We start from the raw sequence: 21877 nt of genomic DNA on the forward strand, positions 1-21877 counted from the left end.
AAGCTGTGATTCATTGATTTCAGTTTGATAGAAATGGTTTGGGGACTCAAGTCAGAAATGGGACATCAGCATACTTAAAGCTTGCACAGACCATCAGATTGGGAGACATCATGTAGGTTGTGGGCAGAGAATAGCTCCTTGAAGGTCTGCAGTGGCGATCTGGTAGTTGGAAAGAGAAGACATTGAAGGAGATTTCCTTGTTATATTGGGGCAGGTTAGAAGTATCAGTGAAGGATTTTTAAATGTATGCATACAGAGGGGTAAATTGAAGGGGATATTGTATTTAAAAGTTTACATTTGTTCAAAAGAATTGCTACCTGCTATTCTGGGGAAACGTACGTGTTTTGCAGTGTCTTAGTACATCCTTTGACCATTTTAATATTACAACAACAGCTTGCATTTGTGTAATGGTTTACAACAGAAATGCTTTGGAAACCTGATTTGAACCAAGGTGGTGTACTTTAGATCTATTGGTTTAGTTGTAGTCGGTATTAACAGTTGCCAGAACACTGCTGTAAACATTTGATTTTGCAGTTCCCTAAATTGAAAGGTTTTTAAATAGTTTGTGTATTTTTGTATCCTTCATCTGTGGCAGATCCAGTTCTGTGAAATCAACTTAGCCTGCGGGTACATAATTTTCAAATTTTTGGTTTCCTTGGCTTGTGCCAGGAATGTAAAAGTGGGAAATATTCATTGAAGTGAACACAGAAAAGACAAATTCAGCTCTGTTAAAACATATACTACTGTGTATTTCAGGTAATATTTGCTTATAAATTGCATTGTGCTTAGGTCAGCCAAAAAAGAGCTTGAAAAGTTACTTAATTTCTTAATTGTAATCTTCATGACAGATATAAGTAGTATTAACAATTTCTAATCTCATTTGTTTTCAGGATGCTGAAGATTTACTTGAAGAAACAGGTATTAAAGAAGCCCTCCTATCCATGTGCCCCAGTGCAACTTATTTTTTCTCACATTAAAAAAACGTGATCACATGCAAGTATTTTGGTGTATAATAGCAGTGGTTCAGAGCAGCACAGGTACAGGGAGACTGGAAAACTTAGGCATATCCCAGATCTACCTTAATTCAATTAATACAAAGCTTTAATTGCACAACTGACCCAATATAACTGACAACATTCAAACATCTGTTAGCTTTTCTAAATGGGAAGAATCAGCAATGCTCTATATATGTTTCTGTTGATTATCAATCATTCTTAATTGATAAATTGCACATAATCCTGTCACTCACAGTATGATACAGACTTGCACATTGGTTTTATGGGGCTATAATGGCTGTTAATGCACTTAATAACGAATGAGTTGTGAGGTGATTATTAAACCTCAGCACCTGATTTTAAATTTACTTAAATTCTGCCAGTTGTATATTTTTAGTGAGACCTTGAGACCCATCAACCTGTCATCCCATTGGGTTTGTAATTTAACTATGTTTTCTGTCATCGTAGGGCAAAAATAAATGTGCAGGTGTTCTTATCTGAGGGATTTTGGCCTGGGAGTTCTTTTCGGGAGGAGGGGAGACAATGACTCAGTTGTGCTCTACAGGCATGTATATATAAAAAAGTAAGGCCAGCACAAATTAATGCTGTTAGCCTTTTTTGCAATCTAATTGGATTTTCTAACCTTGATCTGGTGATGTGTACGAGTACGCAAGAGTACTCTATTCAAATATCCAAAATCTATATAATGGGCAATGAGGTGAAAATACTATTAGGAAAGTTTAGTCTCTAAACTGAACTATTACCAAAGTAAAAGAAACTGACCAGTTTATGATATTTGAATAAAAGCAAAATACAAAGTCATGTGAACTCAGGAAATGCTGCAGATTAAAGCAAGTAGAAGATCAATCTCCCAAGGAATGTTAAAAGACTTGATGAACAATCTATCCACATATGTTTTGTTGGACTCTTGCTTCACTTGGAAGAAATGAAGTTATTCAGAAGACTTAGGACTCAAAAGGAAACATTTATTGAACACTCATGGATGCAGTTTGGAAATAATTTCTGATCGTCTTGAACTGCAAAGGAATTTCTGACTTCAACTAATTACTTCTTGGAAATACATGGACATGTCATGGTTTCACTTGAACTACTACTGCTAACTTCCAAAGTTATCGGTTTGCAGCATTGAGGACTTCTGATATGTGAGGTTAATACAATATCTTTTGGTAAATTAGTGAAGAAATTGCAATGCATTTGATTTTTCTAGATAGTTGTGTGCTCCCTCAGTTTTCCAATCTCCCTGTGGTTCTAGTGAAAGCTAGGGGCAGTGTCCTGCATAGTTACACGGCAGACACATTAGCTCCGTGTATGTTCTTGCTGTATTTCAGTGGTAATTAAACCTTGTGCCATTCTATTCCCATTGATCCCGTAGAGAAGGAGAATGTAGCCGAGAGTTCGGGGGAAGCTTGTAGTTCAGTCCCTATCGAGGAGGAAGCCCCTGAAGAGGCACAACTATCTACACAAGAAATGATCAGCATAGAGTCCTACCAGAAAGAAGAAGAAGAAGATGACAACATCTCAGTTACTGTGCAAGCAGAGGACGCACTGACACTAGAACTCGACAATGACTTGCTTTTGGATGCGCCTAAGAAAGAATCAAAACCACCAGGGACTGACTCAGCAAAACACACCGATCAAGCTCCATGTGGCAACAAAAATGAAACTGAAATAAGTGCAACAGCAAATATGAGCGAAACAGAAAGCGACCAACAGAAACAAGAGTTAGAAGTGGCAGGCATTGAGAGCACAGAGAATGAACAGCAGCCAGGAACTGAGGAAAGCAAAGATGAAACCATGAAAACAGAAGATGAAGGTGATTCTAATGAAGCAGCTAAGAAAGAAACCTCGATTATAGAGGGCAGTGATCAGAACAAGAGGTTTGTTGTTTCTCAGTTCTAGATCAGAAGCTTTCTTTTTTTCATTCATACTAAGATTCCAGTAAACCTGTCTCGTGAATTGGCCTGCACAGTGGTGGTAATTTTGATCTTTTTTATTTTTGTTTAAAAGTTCTTAATTTTCTTTTCCTGTACTGTTAGAGACGACTTCCTTTTACACTTTCTGCTCTCCTCCAACCTGCAGAGGTTGTTCACAAACTGGAATATTTTGCTTCTGTGTACTCTTCACCAACAGTACCAAAAATATAATGAGGCATTTTTTATGCAGTTCCATTTCCAATTGGGATCTAAAATGTCATTGATACCCCAACATCCAATACGTTTGGTTTATTGCATTTTCAGTGATCTAAAACTGACAGTAGCTGTATACTTTGGTAGGTATTGCTCGGTTTGGAAAAAGTTTTTTTTGCAAATGTACATTTCTGAAATCCCATTTATTCTCTATTTAATAAATCTGATTTTGTGCCTTTAGCTCTATCAAGGATGGGAAAGATAATAAAATCGCACCAAAGGATGAGAAAGGTAGGCCACAATGTTGGAGTCATTGACAGTGGTAGTTGTCATGATTCAAGTTAATAACTGTTGCTATGTTCTTGTCATGTTCTTTCATTAAATCCATTCACTGAGAACTTGATGCTGTTGACAAAAGCCAATTCCAAGATTTTTAGAAGTTACGCAAGTGATTTCTCTGCCCATCATTCTTAATTGATTTATAAATCATATAGGTATAATCAAAACAAAATTGTAGTTTTGTTTGTATTCACTAAATCATTTGCAGTAAACTCCTCAATGTTTTACTATAACTGTTTTATATATTTAAACACACTGCTTTTCTGGTTGGCGGATGGTAACTAGTGGCGTGCCGCAGGGATCGGTACTGGGGCCTCAACTATTTACCATTTATATAGACGACCTGGAGGATGGAACTGAGTGTAGGGTAACAAAGTTTGCAGACGACTCAAAGATAAGTGGAAAAGTGAATCGTGTGGAGGGCGTAGAAGGTCTGCAGAGAGATTTGGACAGGCTGAGTGAGTGGGCGAGGATCTGGCAGATGGAGTATAACGTTAACAAATGCGAGGTTATTCACTTTGGAAGAAATAATAGCAAATTGGATTATTATCTAAATGGAAAGAAATTACAACATGCTGCTGTGCAAAGGGACCTGGGGGTCCTTGTGCATGAGACGCAAAAACCCAGTCTGCAGGTGCAACAGGTGATCAAGAAGGCAAATGGGATGTTGGCCTATATCGCATGGGGGATAGAATATAAAAGCAGAGATGTCTTGCTGCATCTGTACAGGGCATTGGTGAGGCCGTAGCTGGAATACTGTGTGCAGTATTGGTCCCCTTATTTGCGGAAGGATATCTTGGCCTTGGAGGGAGTGCAGAGAAGGTTCACCAGGTTGATACCAGAGATGAGGGGTGTTGATTATGAGGAGAGACTGAGCAGATTGGGTTTGTATTCGTTGGAATTTAGAAGGCTGAGGGGGGATCTTATAGAGACCTATAAGATAATGAAGGGGCTGGATAGGGTAGAGGTGGAGAGATTTTTTCCACTTAGAAAGGAAACTAGAACTAGAGGGCACAGCCTCAAAATAAAGAGGGGTCAGTTTAGGACAGAGTTGAGGAGGAACCTCTTCTCTGAAGGTGGTAAATCTCTGGAATTCTCTGCCCACTGAAGTGGTGGGTGCTACCTCGTTGAATATGTTTAAATCACGGATAGATGGATTCCTGATCGGTAAGGGAATTAGAGGTTATGGGGATCAGGCGGGTAAGTGGAACTGATCCACTTCGGATCAGCCATGATCTTATTAAATGGCGGGGCAGGCTCGAGGGGCGAGATGGCCTACTCCTGCTCCTATTTCTTATGTTCTTATGCGCCACCAAAATAAATTAGTTTGGGATAATTTGTTGATGCTTAAGAATTAGGTTGATATTTGTTCATTAGAGAGATTGTGGGTTGCATTTTCAAACAACAAAGCGGCAAGGAATATATTTAAACAAGGTGATTAACATGTGTGGAAGAGAAGCACGTGTTTGAAAGATCATATGTAATCTGGATAGATTGTGTTTTCACATTTTAATTTTGCTAGTCTTGGCTCCAGTCAGAATTTCAGATGGCAACTGGCATAAAGACAAAATTGTGTAACTGCCTCAAAGACTTCCTGTTATTCTGTTTTTTGATGCTGAGAATGAAATGCCCAGTTTTCAGATTACTTGATGCATTTGCTCAATTCTTTTGGGCTAATATTGATCCAGAAATAAAAGCTTATTTAATTGCTAACGGTAATAACTTGTCATTCAGGCCGATCTGGTAGCACCAGCCTTTCGGATGCTGCAGGCAAGAACCTTTGGGTGAGTGGCCTGTCCTCTGCCACCAGAGCAACCGACCTGAAGAACCTCTTCAGTAAATATGGCAAGGTAATGGATATGAAAATCCTGAAGTTTTTAGTGGTTTGTAATGTGTGACGCATCTTTATAGGTTGATCTTTAGGTATAAAACACTTAAGAATTTTTAGCTTATTAAATTCAAATAGAATAGGCGATTGGTACTGACTGGGTTCGTTTATGGAGACTCAGCATTGATTGGATGAGCTGAATGCGCTCCTGTGTCTCCTGATTAATTTATTTTTGCCCAGGTGCAGAAAAGCAAAGATATTTGGCTGATGTCAACCAGCTTTCCATCCTTCATCTGCCCTTAACTCCAGCTTGTATAAAACCTTTTGTTTCTATCCTGTAACGAGTTCAACTCGCTTATTACCCAAAGTCAATACTGACCTATGTTGGTTCCTGGTCCTCTGTCTCAAATTTAAAATAACTTCATTATCATAGAACTCACTATCTACGTAATTGCCATTAACACATCCTCTTTTCTGCTCATCTCAAAAATCTTCCTATCTTCCCTGAATGCTTTTAATTGTCAGAAAGCATTAGTTCAGATTAAAACAAACATTCTAGCAATTATGCTGCTGCAGTAGCATTAGAGGATGCCGGTTATAGTCCCAGCAGCACCAATAGGGACACCTTAGACACATGAATAAAATACATTTCCTACAGTGCAGAAAGAGGCCACTGGGTCCATTGAGTCTGCACCGGCAACAATCCCACCCAGGCTCTATCCCCATATCCTCATATTTACCCTGTTAATCTCCCTGACACTAAGGGACATTTTAGTATTGCCAATCCACCTAACCTGCACAGCTTTGAACATTAGCCCATCGAATCTGCACTGACCTTTCAAAAGAGCACCCTTATTTCATCTCTCTTTTTGCTGCTTTTGCTAGAATTCATTTGACACTTGTTGATTTTTTAATTATGTCATGAGTCAAGTTTTAATGTGTGTAAAGATGTAGATTAACTGGTTTATTTTCTGAAGGACAGGCTATGCCGATAAATTGGTGAATATTCACTGACAGCTTTGCCAGTTGGCTGCTATGAGTTTTAGAATAAAGAAATTTGATTGTGTTCTGTTAACTTGAATGTGATTCTTTTTCTGTATAGGTGGTTGGTGCAAAGGTAGTGACTAATGCTCGCAGTCCTGGAGCACGTTGCTATGGATTTGTGACCATGTCAACCAGTGAGGAGGCAACAAAATGTATCGGCAATCTGCACAGAACAGAGCTGCATGGGCGAATGATCTCTGTGGAGAAGGTGAGTGCAAAGTAGCATAGGATAAATTCAAATAGTGCTGGACAATAACTGGTTCATTAGTATCTATACAGATAAATTAATGGTTATATTTCAAATAGACCTTTGGCACTCAGTAGTAGCTGAAAATTTCATTGATGAGATTTATTTAGAATTGATCAGGAATATCATTGGGCAAAATGTTATAGTTAATGAAACTGTTTGAAATTTCCAAGTGTTTTCAGTGATTGATGTTTAACTTGATGTTTAACTCGGATCTCCACAATTCCTTCAGAGTGCTATGGTGAAGATAAAAATAAAATATGTTTCAGGAAATGGCTAACAGCCATATGGTGTATCTTTTGAGTAATCTAAAGTCTGTAGTGATTAATTTTTTAAACCATTTCATTGATTGCTAAGCATCTGACTCTATATTTAAGATTCTAGGGCAATGCTGCCAAGTCTGACAGGGTTGACAATTTTGTTTAATAAGACACATTTGCGAAAAGTAACCAATATTTTGGCAGCTATGAAAATTTTCTGGTTCTATTCTCCAAATCTGGCAGTGCATGTTACTCCAGGACTGTTGCTCCGCCTTGTCTTAGACCTGCATTGTATCTGTACATGTTGAGCAGGGAGCCACTGCCCATTGCTTATCCAGTTTTGGGTGGCATACTGTGGCTCCGGAATCTTTCCTACAAATGGCATTCTGTGCTGAAACATCAGGCCAACACAATCTTTCAGTCACACTTTATTCTTTTCCTCCATCGCCACCTCTGTGAACCTGTTAAAGAAACTCTGTGCAAGCTATTTTGACCCAGATTGGGTGTAAACTAAAGGGATGCAAGGCACCATGTGGCAACCAATAGCCAGTGAGGTGAACTGAAATATGAGATGTTAGTGTGACTTGTCACTGAAAGCAGAGTAATTTGCTGTGTGTGAATTATATTGAGTGGTAGATTGACAAAAGCACGGGAGACTTGGAGAAGCAATGGGATGCAGAAAGGCGCAGAGTCCAAAAATACAGAAAATAGCAAGAAAAGTGTCCACCAAGTTTGAGAAAGTCTGAATTAGAGAATGAGAAATAAGCAGAACTTTGTGGAAAGACTATTCCTGTTGTTTCAGGTGAACAATGCAAGTCATCTGCCAGCTCAGAATATGACTTGTTGTAGGATAGGGTTGCTGTGGTTGCTTTAAGTAGATAAATTATAAAATTGTTTTGTTTTCAGGCTAAAAATGAGCCTTCAGGTAAAAAACCAGATAAGAAGGACGACTCAAAAAAGGATCCAAAGTCAGCTTCAAACCGAGAACTCAGTGGTGATAGGCGCCATTCTGCAGAGTCTAAAACTGACAAGTAAGTGATCTGTTAAAAAAAAATGATGCTTTGGTAGCCTTTTCTGAAATGGTCAGTGTGATATTACTAGGTGCTGAATGTTACATAACCCGTAATTAGACCAAAACTTAATAGCTAATGGCAGTCAAGACAGAAAAAATCATGAGATAGAAAAGGCATGTAGGAAAGGCAATATTACAGTAATCATGGGGGATTTCAATATGTAGGTGGACTGGGAAAATCAAGTTGGTAGCGGGTCCCAAGGTAAAGAATTTGTGGAATGTCTATGGGGTGGTCTTTTGGACTAGCTTGTGCTAGAACCCACGAGGGAACAGGCACTTCTTGATCTGGTAATGTGTAATGAGGCAGACTTGATCAGAGAACTTGAGGTGAAGGAACTCCTAATGGTGGCACAGTGGTTAGCACTGCTGCCTCACAACGCCCGGAACCCAGGTTCGATTCCTGGCTTGGGTCACTGTCTGTGTGGAGTTTGCATGTTCTCCCCGTGTCTGCATGAGTTTCCTCCGGGTGCTCTGGTTTTCTCCCACAGTCTGAAAGACGTGCCGGTTAGGTGCATTGACCTGAACAGGTGCCGGAGTATGGCGACTAGAGGAATTTCACAGTAACATTGCAGCGTTAATATAAATCTTAGTTGTGACTAATAAATAAACTTTAACTTTAAGCCCCTTGGGGGGCAGTGACCACAATATGATAGAATTCACCTTGAAGTTTGAGAGGGAGACGTTAGAATCGGATATAACATTGCCACAGTTGAGTAAAAGAAACTACAAAGCCATGAGGCAGGAGCTGGCCAGATTTGATTGGAAAGGGAACCTAGCAGGAAAGGCTGAAACAACAGTGGCAGGTGTTTTTGGGGATAATTCAAAAGTCACAACATAAATTCATTCCAAGGAAGAGGAAGCATGTTATGGGGACGATGAGGCAACCATGGCTGACAAGGGAAGTCAGGGATATCATAAAAGCAAAGGAAAGAGAATACCGTAAGGCGAGGAATAGTGGAAAGCCTTTAAAAGCAAGCAGAGGACAACTAAAAAAACATAAGGGTGGAGAAGATAAAATATGAGGGTAAGCTAGCTAGTAATATAAAAGATTGCAAGAGTCTTTTTTAGATATATAAAAGGTAAGATAGAGCCAAGAATGGACATTGGACCGCTGGAAAATGAGGTTGGAGAAGTAGTAATGGGGGACAAAGAAATGGCAGAAGAACTGAATGGGTACTTGTATCAGTCTTCATGGTGGAAGACCCCAATAACATGCCAGAATTTCAAGAGAGTCAGGGGACTGAGGTAAATGCAGTGGCCTTCACTAAGGAGAAGATGCTAGGGAAGTTGAAAGGTCTGAAGTTGGATAAATCACCCGGACCAGATGGACTACGCCCCAGTGTTCTGAAGGAAATAGCTGAAGAGATTGTGGAGGTAATGGTGGTGATCTTTCAGGAATCACTTGAGTCAGGGAAGGTATGATGTGGAGATGCCAGTGTTGGACTGGGGTAAGCACAGTAAGAAGTCTCACAACACCAGGTTAAAGTCCAACAGGTTTATTTGGTGCTACCAAATAAACCTGTTGGACTTTAACCTGGTGTTGTGAGACTTCTTACTCAGGGAAGGTGTCAGAGGACTGGAAAAAGGCTAATGTAACACCCCTGTTTAAGAAGGGAAGGAGGGAGAAGATGGGAAATTATAGGCCAATTAGCCTGACCTTGGTTGTGGATAAGATCTTGGACTCCATTATTAAGGATGAAATTGCGGAGTGCTTGGAATTGCATGGTAAAATAGGGCTGAGCCAGCATGGCTTCGTCAAAGGGAGGTCATGTCTGGCAAATCTGTTACAAATTTTTTGAGGTAACAAAGGAGTTAGAAAAGGATAGCCAGTGGACTTGATTTATTTGGATTTCCAGAAAGCCTTTGACAAGGTGCCTTACAGAAGGCTGCTAAATAAGCTTAGACGCAAGGTACTGGTATGGATAGAAGATTGGGTGACAGACAGAAGGGAGAGTGTGGGGATAAGGGGGTTCTTTTCAGGATGGCCACCGGTGACTAATGATGTTCCACAGGGGTCAATGTTGGGGCCACAACTTTTCACTATATGCATTAATGATCTGGACGATGGAACTGAGGGCATGGTTGCTAAATTTGCGGATTGTACAAAGATATGTAGAGGAAGTGGGCAGGCTACAGGTTTGGAGAGTGAGCAAAGAAGTGGTAGATGAAATACAATGTGGGAAAGTGAGAGGTTATGCACTTTGGTCGGAAGAATAGAGCGTAGACTATTTTCTAAATGGGGAAAGGTTTCAAAAATCTGAAGCACAAAAGGGCTTGGGAGCCCTGGTTCAGGACACTCAAGATTAACGTGCAGGTTCAGTTGGCAGTTAGGGAGGCAAATTCAGTGTTAGCATTCATTTCTCAAGGGCTAGATTACAAGAACAGGGGTGTACTGCTGAGGCTGTATACGGCTCTGGTCAGACCCCATTTGGAGTATTGTGAGCAGTTTTGGACCCCATATCTAAGGAAGGATGTGTTTCCCCTGGAGGGGGTCCAGAGGAGGTTCAGGAATGAAGGGTTTGTCATATGAGGAGCGGTTGAGGAGTCTGGATCTATACTTGATGGAGTTTAGAAGGAGGAGGGGGGTCTTACAGAATACTGAGAGACCTAGATAGAGTGGACGTGGAGAGGACGTTTCCACTAGTGAGAGAGACCAGAACTCAAGAACACAACCTCAACTTCAGAGTGAAGGGACGTTCCTTGGGTGGCAGATGGAGTTTAATGCAAATGGTGGCAAATGGAGTTTAATGTGGAAAAGTGTGAGGTGATTCACTTTGGAAGGAGTAACAGGAATACAGAGTACTGGGCTAATGGTAAGATACTTGCTAGTGTGGATGAACAGAGGGATCTGGGTGTCCATGTGCATAGGTCCCTGAAAGTTGGCACCCAGGTTGATAGGGTTGTTAAGAAGGCGTACGGTGTGTTAGCTTTTATTGGTAGAGGGATTGAGTTTCGGAGCCAGGAGGTCATGTTGCAACTGTACAAAACTCTGGCGTGGCCGCATTTGCAGTATTGCGTACAGTTCTGGTCGCCATATTATAGGAAAGATGTGGAAGTGTTGGAAAGGGTGCAGAGGAGATTTACCAGGATGTTGCCTGGTATGGTGGGAAAATCGTATGAGGAAAGGCTGAGGGGCTTGAGGTTGTTTTCGTTAGAGAGAAGAAGGTTAAGAGGTGACTTAATAGAGGCATACAAGATGATCAGAGGATTAGATAGGGTGGATAGTGAGAGCCTTTTTCCTCGGATGGTGTTGGCTAGCACAAGGGGACATAGCTTTAAATTGAGGGGTGAGAGATATAGGACAGATGTTGGAGGTAGGTTCTTTACTCAGAGTAGTAAGGGCGTGGAATGCCCTGCCTGCAGCAGTAGTGGACTCGTCAACATTAAGAGCATTCAAATGGTTATTGGATAAACATATGGATGATATTGGAATAGTGTAGATTAGAGGGGCTTTAGATTGGTTTCACAGGTCGGCGCAACATCGAGGGCCGAAGGGCCTGTACTGCGCTGTAATGTTCTATGTTCCTTTAAAACTGGAATCATAAAATCCTAAAGTGCAGAAGGAGGCCATTTGGCCCATCAAGTTTGCACCGACCACAATCCCACCCAGGCCCTACCCCCATAACTGGAGGCATTTACCCTAGCTAGTCTCCCTGACTCTAAAGGGGCAATTTAGCATGGTCAATCCACCTAACCTGCACATCAGGCATTTAGGAAGAATAGACAGGAAGGAAAAGGTGGTGGGGTATCTCTGTTAATAAAAGATAACATCAGGGTAGTAGTGAGGGATGACATAGGCTCTAAGGAACAAAACATGGAATCGTTATGGGTAGAGATAAGGAATAGTAGGGGGAGAAGGACACTAGTAGGCGTGGTCTATAGGCCCCCAAATAATAATGTTGAGGTGGGGAGGGCTATAAACAAGCAAATAATGGATGTGTGCAAAAACGGAACGGCAAAAATCATGGGGGACTTCAACCTGCATATTGATTGGCTGACTCAAGTTGGAAGGGGTGGGATGGCGGAAGAGTTCTTAGAATGCTGTCGGGATAGTTACCTTGAACAGTATGTTACAGAACCGACGAGGGAACGAGTTATCTTCGATCTGGTAATGTGTAACGAGGTAGGTAGAATTAAGGATGTTTTTGTGAAGGACCCTCTTGGGTCAAGTGATCACAATATGGTCGGACTTCTGGTACAAATGGAAGAGGAGAAAGTAGGGTCCCATACCACTGTCCTCTGTTTGAACAGAGGGAAGTACGATAGGATGAGGGCTGAATTGGCTACGGTGGACTAGGAGAGCAGACTGGTAGGTAGGACAGCTGAGGAACAGTGGAGGATTTTTAAGGAGATCCTTTTCAGTACTCAGCAACAATATATTCCAGGAATAAAGAAGGACTGTAAGAAAAGGGATAACCAGCCGTGGATAACGAAAGAAATTAAGGAGAGTATTAAATTAAAGACTGATGCGTACAGAGTGGCCAAAAATAGTGGAGAATCGGAAGATTGGGAAAACATTAAGAAACAACAAAGAACGACTAAGAAAGCGATAAAGCAAGGAAAGATAGGTTATGAAGCTAGGCTAGCTCTAAATATAAAAATTGATAGTAAAAGCTTTTGCAAATATATAAAAAGTGGCAAGAGTGAATGTTGGACCTTTGGAGGGCGAGTAGGGGGATTTAATAGTGGGAAATGAGGAAATGGCTGAAACTTTAAATAAGTTTTTTGTGTCTGTCTTCACGGTGGAAGACACAAATAGTTTACCGAATATTAACGATAGAGGGTTGGAGGAGGAGAGGTACTCAATACAATTAATGTTACCAGGGAGGCAGTGCTTGGTAGACTAACGGGACTGAAGGTGGACAAGTCCCCGGGCCCGGATGGAATGCATCCCAGGGTACCGAAAGAAATGTCAGAGGTAATAGCGGATGCGTTAGTGGTTATTTATCAAAATTCGTTGGATTCTGGGGTAGTGCCGGCAGATTGGAAAACGGCTAATGTTACGCCGATGTTTAAAAAAGGAAATAGACAAAAGGCGGATAACTACAGGCCGGTTAGCTTAACGTCTGTAGGTGGGAAAACGCTGGAATCCATCATTAAAGAAGAAATAGCAGGCCATCCGGATAAGAATGGTTCGATTAAGCAGACACAGCAACGATTCATGAGGGGAAAGTCGTGCTTGACGAACTTGTTGGATTTTTATGAAGATGTGACTAGTGCGGTTGACGGAGGGGAACCGGTGGATGTGGTGTTTTTGGATTTCCAAAAGGCGTTTGATAAGGTGCCTCACAAAAGGTTGCTGAAGAAGATTGGGTCACACGGTGTTGGGGGTAGGGTGTTAGCGGGGATTGGCTATCCGACAGGAAGCAGAGAGTCGGAATAAATGGGTGCTTTTCTGGTTGGCAGATGGTAACTAGTGGCGTGCTGCAGGGATCGGTACTGGGGCCTCAACTATTTACCATTTATATAGACGATCTGGAGGAGGGGACGGAGTGTAGAGTAACAAAGTTTGCAGACGACACAAAGATAAGTGGAAAAGTGAATCGTGTGGAGGGCGTAGAAGGTCTGCAGAGAGACTTGGACAGGCTGAGTGGGTGAGGATCTGGCAGATGGAGTATAACGTTGACAAATGCAAGGTTATTCACTTTGGAGGAAATAATAGCAAATAGGATTATTTTCTAAATGGAAAGAAATTACAACATGCTGCTGTGCAAAGGGACCTGGGGGTCCTTGTGCATGAGACGCAAAAACCCAGTCTGCAGGTGCAACAGGTGATCAAGAAGGCAAATGGGATGTTGGCCTATATCGCAAGGGGGATAGAATATAAAAGCAGAGATGTCTTGCTGCATCTGTACAGGGCATTGGTGAGGCCGCAGCTGAAATACTGTGTGCAGTATTGGTCCCCTTATTTCCGGAAGGATATATTGGCCTTGGAGGGAGTGCAGAGAAGGTTCACCAGGTTGATACCAGAGATGAGGGGTGTTGATTATGAGGAGAGACTGAGCAGATTGGGTTTGTACTCATTGGAATTTAGAAGGCTGAGGGGGGGGATCTTATAGAGACTTATAAGATAATGAAGGGGCTAGATAGGGTCGAGGTGGTGAGATTCTTTCCACTTAGAAAAGAAGCTAGGACTAGAGAGTACAGCCTCAAAATAAAGGGGGGTCAGTTTAGGGCAGAGTTGAGGAGGAACTACTCCTCTGAGGGTGGTGAATCTCTGGAATTCTCTGCCCACTGAAGTGGTGGAGGCTACCTCGTTGAATATGTTTAAATCACGGATAGATGGATTCCTGATCGGTAAGGGAATTAGGGGTTATGGGGATCAGGCGGGTAAGTGGAACTGATCCACTTCAGATCAGCCATGATCTTATTGAGTGGCGGGGCAGGCTCGAGGGGCTAGATGGCCTACTCCTGTTCCTATTTCTTACGTTATCTTTCGACTGTGGGAGGAAACTCACACAGATATGAGGAGAATGTGCAAACTCCACGCAGTGACCCGAGGCCAGGAATCGAACCCAGCCCCTGGCGCTGAGGCAGCAGTACTAACCACTGTGCCTCCCTTTTGATGATGAGGAATTTCTTCAGCCAGAGGGTGGTGAATCTGTGGAACTCATTACCACAGAGGGCTGTGGAGGCCAGATCATTGAGTGTCTTTAAGACAGAAATAGATAGGTTCTTGATCAATAAGGGAATCTAGGGTTAAAGGGAGAAGGCAGGAGAATGGGGATGAGAATCATATCAGCCATGATTGAATGGCGGAGCAGACTCGATGGACTGAATGGCCTAATTCTACTCCCACATCCAATGGTCTACTCAGTTATTAATTATGCAGATATCTCTCGACCTTTCAAAATAAAACACAACTCTTGATTTGTGTCGGATGAAACCTCCGTGGAACATAAAAAATCTCAGGAAAAACTTGTGTTATGGGGATGAGTGCCTGACCTGAAAATGGTTAGTGCTGGGAAGGGAGAAAAGTCCTAGGTCATTCCACACATCGATGTATAGAGAAACTAGCTGACAAGCACTGACAAACAGTGAATTAATGAAGTTCTGCCACATATTTTCCTTTATGTATCAACCATGTATAGTTTATGCCAAACACTACATGCTGTTTAAGAGTCAAATGCAATTTTGCTTCAGGCCTAGCAGCGGGAAGAAAGATGATAAAAGAGAAGACTCCAAAAAATTAGATGACAGGAAGAAAGATTCAAAAGATGAAAAGCGAGATGACAAAAAAGATTCAAAAAATGACCGGAAGACTGGATCCTCGCATGCTGGTGGAAGCAGATCAGGTACGACATATTGAGTATCTGTTGGGAGGGGATGCAGTCTTTAAATGCTCTTCACGTAAGTAGATGACATGATGGGTTCATCTAAGCTGGAGTGGTGCGAATAGGATCTTACTGTCACATCTCTTGTTGCATAGGTTCAGACAGCTTGATGTCTAGCTTTGAAAGCAGTTTAGGATTAACTTCACGTGTTTTTTTACACTGGAATTGAACTCCTGTGTGGATATTATTCTGAAATTGACTTGCACAGTAGATAAAGTATGCATTCTTTTCAGGAAGTCGAGGCTCAGAGAGAATAGTAGTGATGGATAAATCTAAGGGAGAACCAGTCATCAGTGTGAAAACAAAGTCCAAAGATGATTCAGTAAGTATTCTTAATTGTTCTACTCAACCAAGGCAATTGCACAGCTCAGTCAAGATTATTTTGTGTCTCCTTCCAAACTATTGCAATCCAGTACAATACATTAAATCATATCAAAGGATGGAGAACTTTTTGAAAAAATTCTGTTTTTGTGATGAGATATTTGGAGTGGAAGATCTTTGCCATCAAATATTCCCAGGAAAAGTATGATGAGACAATACAAAGCTTTCTCTCTCTTCTACCCAGCTCAGCCTTAAACACAACTCGTACTCCATTAGATACGTTATCTCATGATAGCTGACGATGATCCCCAAGTGAGATTGCCTTCCATCGTTCTTAAGATCAAATTTGAAATCAATTTTTCCTTTAGTTGCTCAGTTTATTTGATTCTACATTGAACTTATAATCTAAGATCATTAACAATTAGCTAATCATTCTCAGTGATTGTCAATATCATTAATTCAGGATGAATATCTGGTGAACTAACTAAGGTAGCACTGGACCTTTGGTGTCTGTGCTTTTGTAAAATTGCTTCCATGAACTTCAAAGTGTATATTCATGGTTAGAAGGCTCGGTCATATTGGAATTTGAGATTAGAAATTAAGTGAATTTCAGGTAATTTGTAATCATGACCTGAAACTAGGATCAGATGTAGGCATTAATCATATTGATGCCTTTCTCATTACAGCTGGTAGTTATAAGTTGCATGGCTGTAGATTTATAATGGGAGCTAGACCATGCTTCCTTTATAGTATTTTCCATGCTAAATCAAGTTACTGCTCCAAACCATTGTCTGGCCTGGATCCTCAATAGGCCAGTTTCACTGATGGGGGCAGCACAGCTGTTGAATTGTATGTTAGATTTTCACCGGTGGCAAAGTAAGGGCCCATTTTCTGTTCCAGGGCTGATTTGTGTATAGATAACCACCTGATAGTGGTAGATGCAGGAGGTGCCATCGAAGTTACAAGATACTTGGATATGTACTTGGAGGTGCTGTAACCTACAGGGCTATGGACCAAGAGCTGGCAGTTGGGATTAGGCTGGAAAACTTTCTTTCTATCGGCATGGACACAATATGCCTTTTCTATCTAAGAAGCTGGTCGTAAAGCCGGGCGGCACAGTAGCACAGTGATTAGCACTGCTGCTTCACAGCTCCAGGGACCTGGGTTTGAATCCTGGCTTGGGTCACTGTCTGTGTGGAGTTTGCACATTCTCCCTGTGTCTGCGTGGGTTTCCTGCGTGTGCTCCGGTTTCCTCCCACATTCCAAAGATGTGCGGGCTAGGTTGATTGGCCATTCTAAATTGCCCCTTAGTGTCCCGGGGTGCATAGGTCAGAGGGATTAGTGGGTAAATAAATGGGGATAGGGCCTGGGTGGGATTGTGGTTGGTGCAGACTCGATGGGCCGAATGGCCTCTTTCTGCACTGTAGGATTCTATGAGATAAATCTGAGAAAACCGTATCTGAGCCTTGCTGAACAAAAAATGAAGAAAATAAGATTGAAGCACTCAGCAATTTCAAATAAGATCTAACAAAATAGACTTTCCTCGGTGCCCAACTGGGGCAGCACAATGTCAGGCACACTGCACTGGTGAGAAAGCAGTTACCCACAGTTGAATTTTTGCCTGCACAAGCAATTTTGGGGAAGAAATGGAAGTGCAATTGCACATCTCTGTAATCCCATGATGGCCTTATGAGTGCTGCTAGGGTACAGTAAGCAGAGGTTGAAAATACTCTTTAGAGGAGGGAGAATCATCAAAAGATAATTCAACTTTGATCTACAGGCTACCCTTCGTGCCCCTGCAAACACTCCACAAAGTCTAAGGGCTGATGCACGAATTGGATACCTTCAGAGTCCAGTGACCACAGCTATCTGAAAAGGGGACACAAGTTTAAGAATAAGACTTCTACCGTAAGGCTGAAATGGGATTTTTTTTCCCCCTCTGAGTCACTATGTAGCATTCGCTTCCCTAGAGAGCTGTAGAAGTTAGCCATTTAATTCATCAAAGCAAAATTCAACAGATTTTTGAAAGCGTTCTTGGGGGCAGGTAGCAAAGTGGAGTTCTGACACAACCAGATCAGCCATGATCTTACTGAAGGTGCCGCAGGCTCAAAAAGTTAAGTTGCCTACTCCTGCTCCCAAGTTCCAATGGTGAGACAGGCATCAGATGCGGCATGAAGCCATACATTGGCTGCTTTATTTAACAGTAAAGATCAGGGTACAGAATAACATTTGAGACGATGCATCTTACCTTTGTGTAATAAACAGGTTATGCTCCTCCAATTTCTTAATAATTATGAACAGAACTTGTGCATTTTCATACAGCTGTCCCTGAAGGCCTCTCTGCTTTCTTGCAACACTTTTGTCTGATTGCTTTTTGCCTGTTTCCCATTTGCTTTGTACTACCTTTGTGATTTCTTAAAAGTCCAACTCATCAGTTTTATTTAAGCTAATTCCCACATGTTTCACTGCCACCATTCCCATAACCGAATTCACCTATCTTAACTTGTCAAGTGCTAGGGTCGGTAGAATAGAGTTATTAAAGGGGTTACTGGTTTTGGACAATCACTGGAATTTTGAACTACAGGATCTAAATCTGACCTATACCTGATATTTCTTTCAAAATAACACACTTAACGCCAGGTCTCTTCTCCCCTCCTATAATCTCAAATCCTGAGATAAGACTGTCATTCTTTGATCGTTACTGCAGAGCTCTTGGTGCTAATTTTTATGTTCTAGGCTTAATTTTTGCTGTCAGTATTTTCATGATGTGGAGATGCCGGCGTTGGACTGGGGTAAACACAGTAAGAAGTCTAACAACAGGTTAAAGTCCAACAGGTTTATTTGGTAGCAAAAGCCACTAGCTTTCGGAACAGGCTGTCCCTTCGTCAGGTGGGTGGGAGTTCTGATCACAAACAGGGCACAAAGACACAAACTCAATTTACATGAATAATGATTGGAATACAGACTCACATTGTAAAGACTCACATTCCAATCATTATTTTGTAAATTGAGTTTGTGTCTTTTATATGCCCTGTTTGTGAACAGAACTCCCACCCACCTGACGAAGGGACAGCCTGTTCTGAAAGCTACTGGCTTTTGCTACCAAATAAACCTGTTGGACTTTAACCTGGTTTTGTTAGACTTACAATATTTTCATGACCAGACCCAACTGAAATGAGGACTAATGATGTACTTCTTTGAAACCTCCTGATGCTGCACACCATTAACTTTATGGTCATGTTAACCGAGGGAAGGGGGGGAGGATGTTGTATGATGGTACCTAATTGAAGGAATCTGCCTATTCCTGGAAAAAATAAGTACTGAATTATGATCCCATCCATTAAGAAGTGTCTACATTATGATTTTGTTCAAACATATGAAATGCTTACTTTAGTGAAGCAGACTCTCATAGCATTGTTCACTGCAGTTTCAGCTATGCAGCATAAAATTTGAGGGATTTTCTTTCTGTTAAAATTAGTCTGCGAAAAGTCAGGATGGCAAACCAGACGGCAAAGAAAAGGATGAGAAAGATATCCTTTCCTTTGACAAGATCAAAGAGCGACGAGTGCGTGAACGACAAAGGCAACGCGAAAGGGAGGTTCGTGAGATAGAAAGGCGCAGGTAAGACTACTTTTATAAGTCTTAACAGAATATGTCTTTCAGTAGTTCAGGAAATTTCATTGCAATTCTGTTCTTGTAATATTGCAAAATACCTATTAATACACGCCATCTAACAGCTTTTAACATAAAACAAGGTTCAAAAGGGAGATATCTTTGGATTATCCTGTTTTCTAATTCTGGCTCTCAGAACTGAAATGCATGGCTTATGGATTTATGTTTGGATCTGTTCTGTGATCCCCTCATAGTGTACTCCATGCTATAGAAAATTACTGCACCAAACCATTGACCGGCTTTTATCCACTGTAGGCCTGGTTCACTGATGGGTTTAGTACACTATATTAGGATACTTGCAGATTGCAGTTATGTGATCTTTTTTTGAACATTCTAAATACTATCTAAATTGACCCTGAGCAAGTTCCAAAGGAAGACATGATCCACGTGAAATGCTAATATAGACGAGCAGCATTTTTAGCTATCAACTGGCCAAAGAGTTTAAATTCGGATGGCTATCAAAGACTGGTAAATTCTATACACCAGAGACTAACATGAGCAGTAAATATACATTTACCTTATTTGAACAAAGCTATATTGAGCTTTAAAAATGGACTTTGTGCAAATTAGTGTTTTAGTACAAAGAACAGCACAGCACAGGAAACAGGCCCTTTGGCCCTCCAAGCCTGTGTCGCTCCTTGGTCCAACTAGACCAATCGTTTGGATCCCTCCATTCCCAGGCTGCTCATGTGACTATCCAGGTAAGTCTTAAACGATGTCAGCGTGCCTGCCTCCACCACCCTACTTGGCAGCGCATTCCAGGCCCCCACCACCCTCTGTGTAAAAAACATCCCTCTAATATCTGAGTTATACTTCGCCCCTCTCACCTTGAGCCCGTGACCCCTCGTGATCGTCACTTCTGATCTGGGGAAAAGCTTCCCACCGTTCACCCTATCTATCCCCTTCATAATCTTGTACACCTCTATTAGATCTACCCTCATTCTCCGTCTTTCCAGGGAGAACAAGCCCAGTTTACCCAATCTCTCCTCATAGCTAAGACCCTCCATACCAGGCAACCTCCTGGTAAACCTTCTCTGCACTCTCTCTTAACACCTCCATGTCCTTCTGGTAGTGCGGCGACCAGAACTGGACACAGTACTCCAAATGTGGCCTAACCAGCGTTCTATACAGCTGCATCATCAGACTCCAGCTTTTATACTCTATACCCTGTCCTATAAAGGCAAGCATACCATATGCCTTCTCCACCTGTGTTGCCACCTTCAAGGATTTGTGGACTTGCACACCTAGGTCCCTCTGTGTTTCTATACTCTTGATGGCTCTGCCATTTATTGTATAACTCCTCCCTACATTATTTCTTCCAAAATGCATCACTTCACATTTATCTGGATTAAATTCCACCTGCCACCTCTCCGCCCAATTTTCCAGCCTATCTATATCCTGCTGTATTGCCCGACAATGTTCATCGCTATCCGCAAGTCCAGCCATCTTCGTGTCATCCGCAAACTTGCTGATAACACCAGTTACACCTTCCAAATCATTTATATATATCACAAATAGCAGAGGTCCCAGTACAGAGCCCTGTGGGACACCACCATTCACAGACCTCCAGCCGGAAAAAGACCCTTCGACCGCTACCCTCTGTCTCCTATGGCCAAGCCAGTTCTCCTTGTATCCCATGAGCCTTAACCTTCTTAACCAACCTGCCATGTGGGACTTTGTCAAATGCCTTACTGAAATCCATATAGACGACATCCACGGCCCTTCATTCGTCAACCGTTTTTGTCACTTCCTCAAAAAACTCCACCAAATTTGTAAGGCACGACCTCCCTCTTACAAAACCATGCTGTCTGTCACTAATGAGATTGTTCCCTTCTAAATGCACGTACATCCTGTCTCTAAGAATCCTCTCCAACAACTTCCCTACCACGGACGTCAAGCTCACTGGCCTATAATTTCCCGGGTTATCCCTGCTACCCTTCTTAAACAACGGGACCACATTCGCTATCCTCCAATCCTTAGGGACCTCACCTGTGTCCAAAGAAGCGACAGAGATTTCCGTCAGAGGTCCAGCAATTTCATCTCTCGTCTCCCTGAGCAGTCTAGGATAGATGCCATCAGGCCCTGGGGCTTTGTCAGTTTTAATGTTCTCTGAAAAACCTAACACTTCCTCCCTTGTAATGGAGATTTTCTCTAACGGGGTCAACACCTCCCTCTGAGACACTCCCAGTTAACACGTCCCTCTCCTTCGTGAATACCGATGCAAAGTAAGATAGTTTTATATAGGGTAGGATTTACCGTGCACTCTGTTGCGTGTTTCGTGGTGGCAGAAGGTGACCCACCATTGGCTGGCAATGGGATCATTTTGTCCTGCCATTGTGAATGGGGATTCCCGTTGAATGCAGTCCTCATTGCCAGGGGAAACCCACAGTGGAGCTGCACCAACAGCGGGATCAGCAATTCCAGCCATAGTATAAAACATTTATTCTTTTTAAACTGCAAGAGGAACTGTGTGCGAGGAAGATCCTATCACTGCACCTTGAAGATAGCTATGTTTGGAATAAATGAATGCTTTCATCCAGGGAATGGCAAAACCCCACTGATCTCTGGTCAGTGGCTATATAATATCTTCTGGGGCAAGTGGCAAGCTTGAAATTCAC

General features: G+C 42.0%; 1 protein-coding gene and 1 non-coding gene across 3 annotated transcripts in view; both read left to right on the plus strand.

Moving 5' to 3' along the window:
• Positions 1-21877, plus strand: part of safb (scaffold attachment factor B) — a 53272-nt gene that overhangs the window by 11576 nt on the left and 19819 nt on the right. For both annotated transcript variants that reach the window (XM_078198063.1, XM_078198062.1), the window contains exons 6-14: positions 891-918; positions 2389-2893; positions 3384-3433; positions 5216-5331; positions 6412-6561; positions 7767-7891; positions 15076-15227; positions 15500-15588; positions 19066-19208. In XM_078198063.1, the coding sequence (XP_078054189.1) occupies positions 891-918; positions 2389-2893; positions 3384-3433; positions 5216-5331; positions 6412-6561; positions 7767-7891; positions 15076-15227; positions 15500-15588; positions 19066-19208 (1358 nt within the window). The remainder of the gene's footprint in view (positions 1-890; positions 919-2388; positions 2894-3383; positions 3434-5215; positions 5332-6411; positions 6562-7766; positions 7892-15075; positions 15228-15499; positions 15589-19065; positions 19209-21877) is intronic.
• LOC144479819 (small nucleolar RNA SNORA42/SNORA80 family) lies at positions 16290-16428 on the plus strand. Its single transcript, XR_013495579.1, has one exon. It is a non-coding gene; the product is annotated as a small nucleolar RNA SNORA42/SNORA80 family (small nucleolar RNA).

The sequence above is a fragment of the Mustelus asterias genome, chromosome 26 (assembly GCF_964213995.1).
Source record: "Mustelus asterias chromosome 26, sMusAst1.hap1.1, whole genome shotgun sequence".
Taxonomy (NCBI): domain Eukaryota; kingdom Metazoa; phylum Chordata; class Chondrichthyes; order Carcharhiniformes; family Triakidae; genus Mustelus; species Mustelus asterias.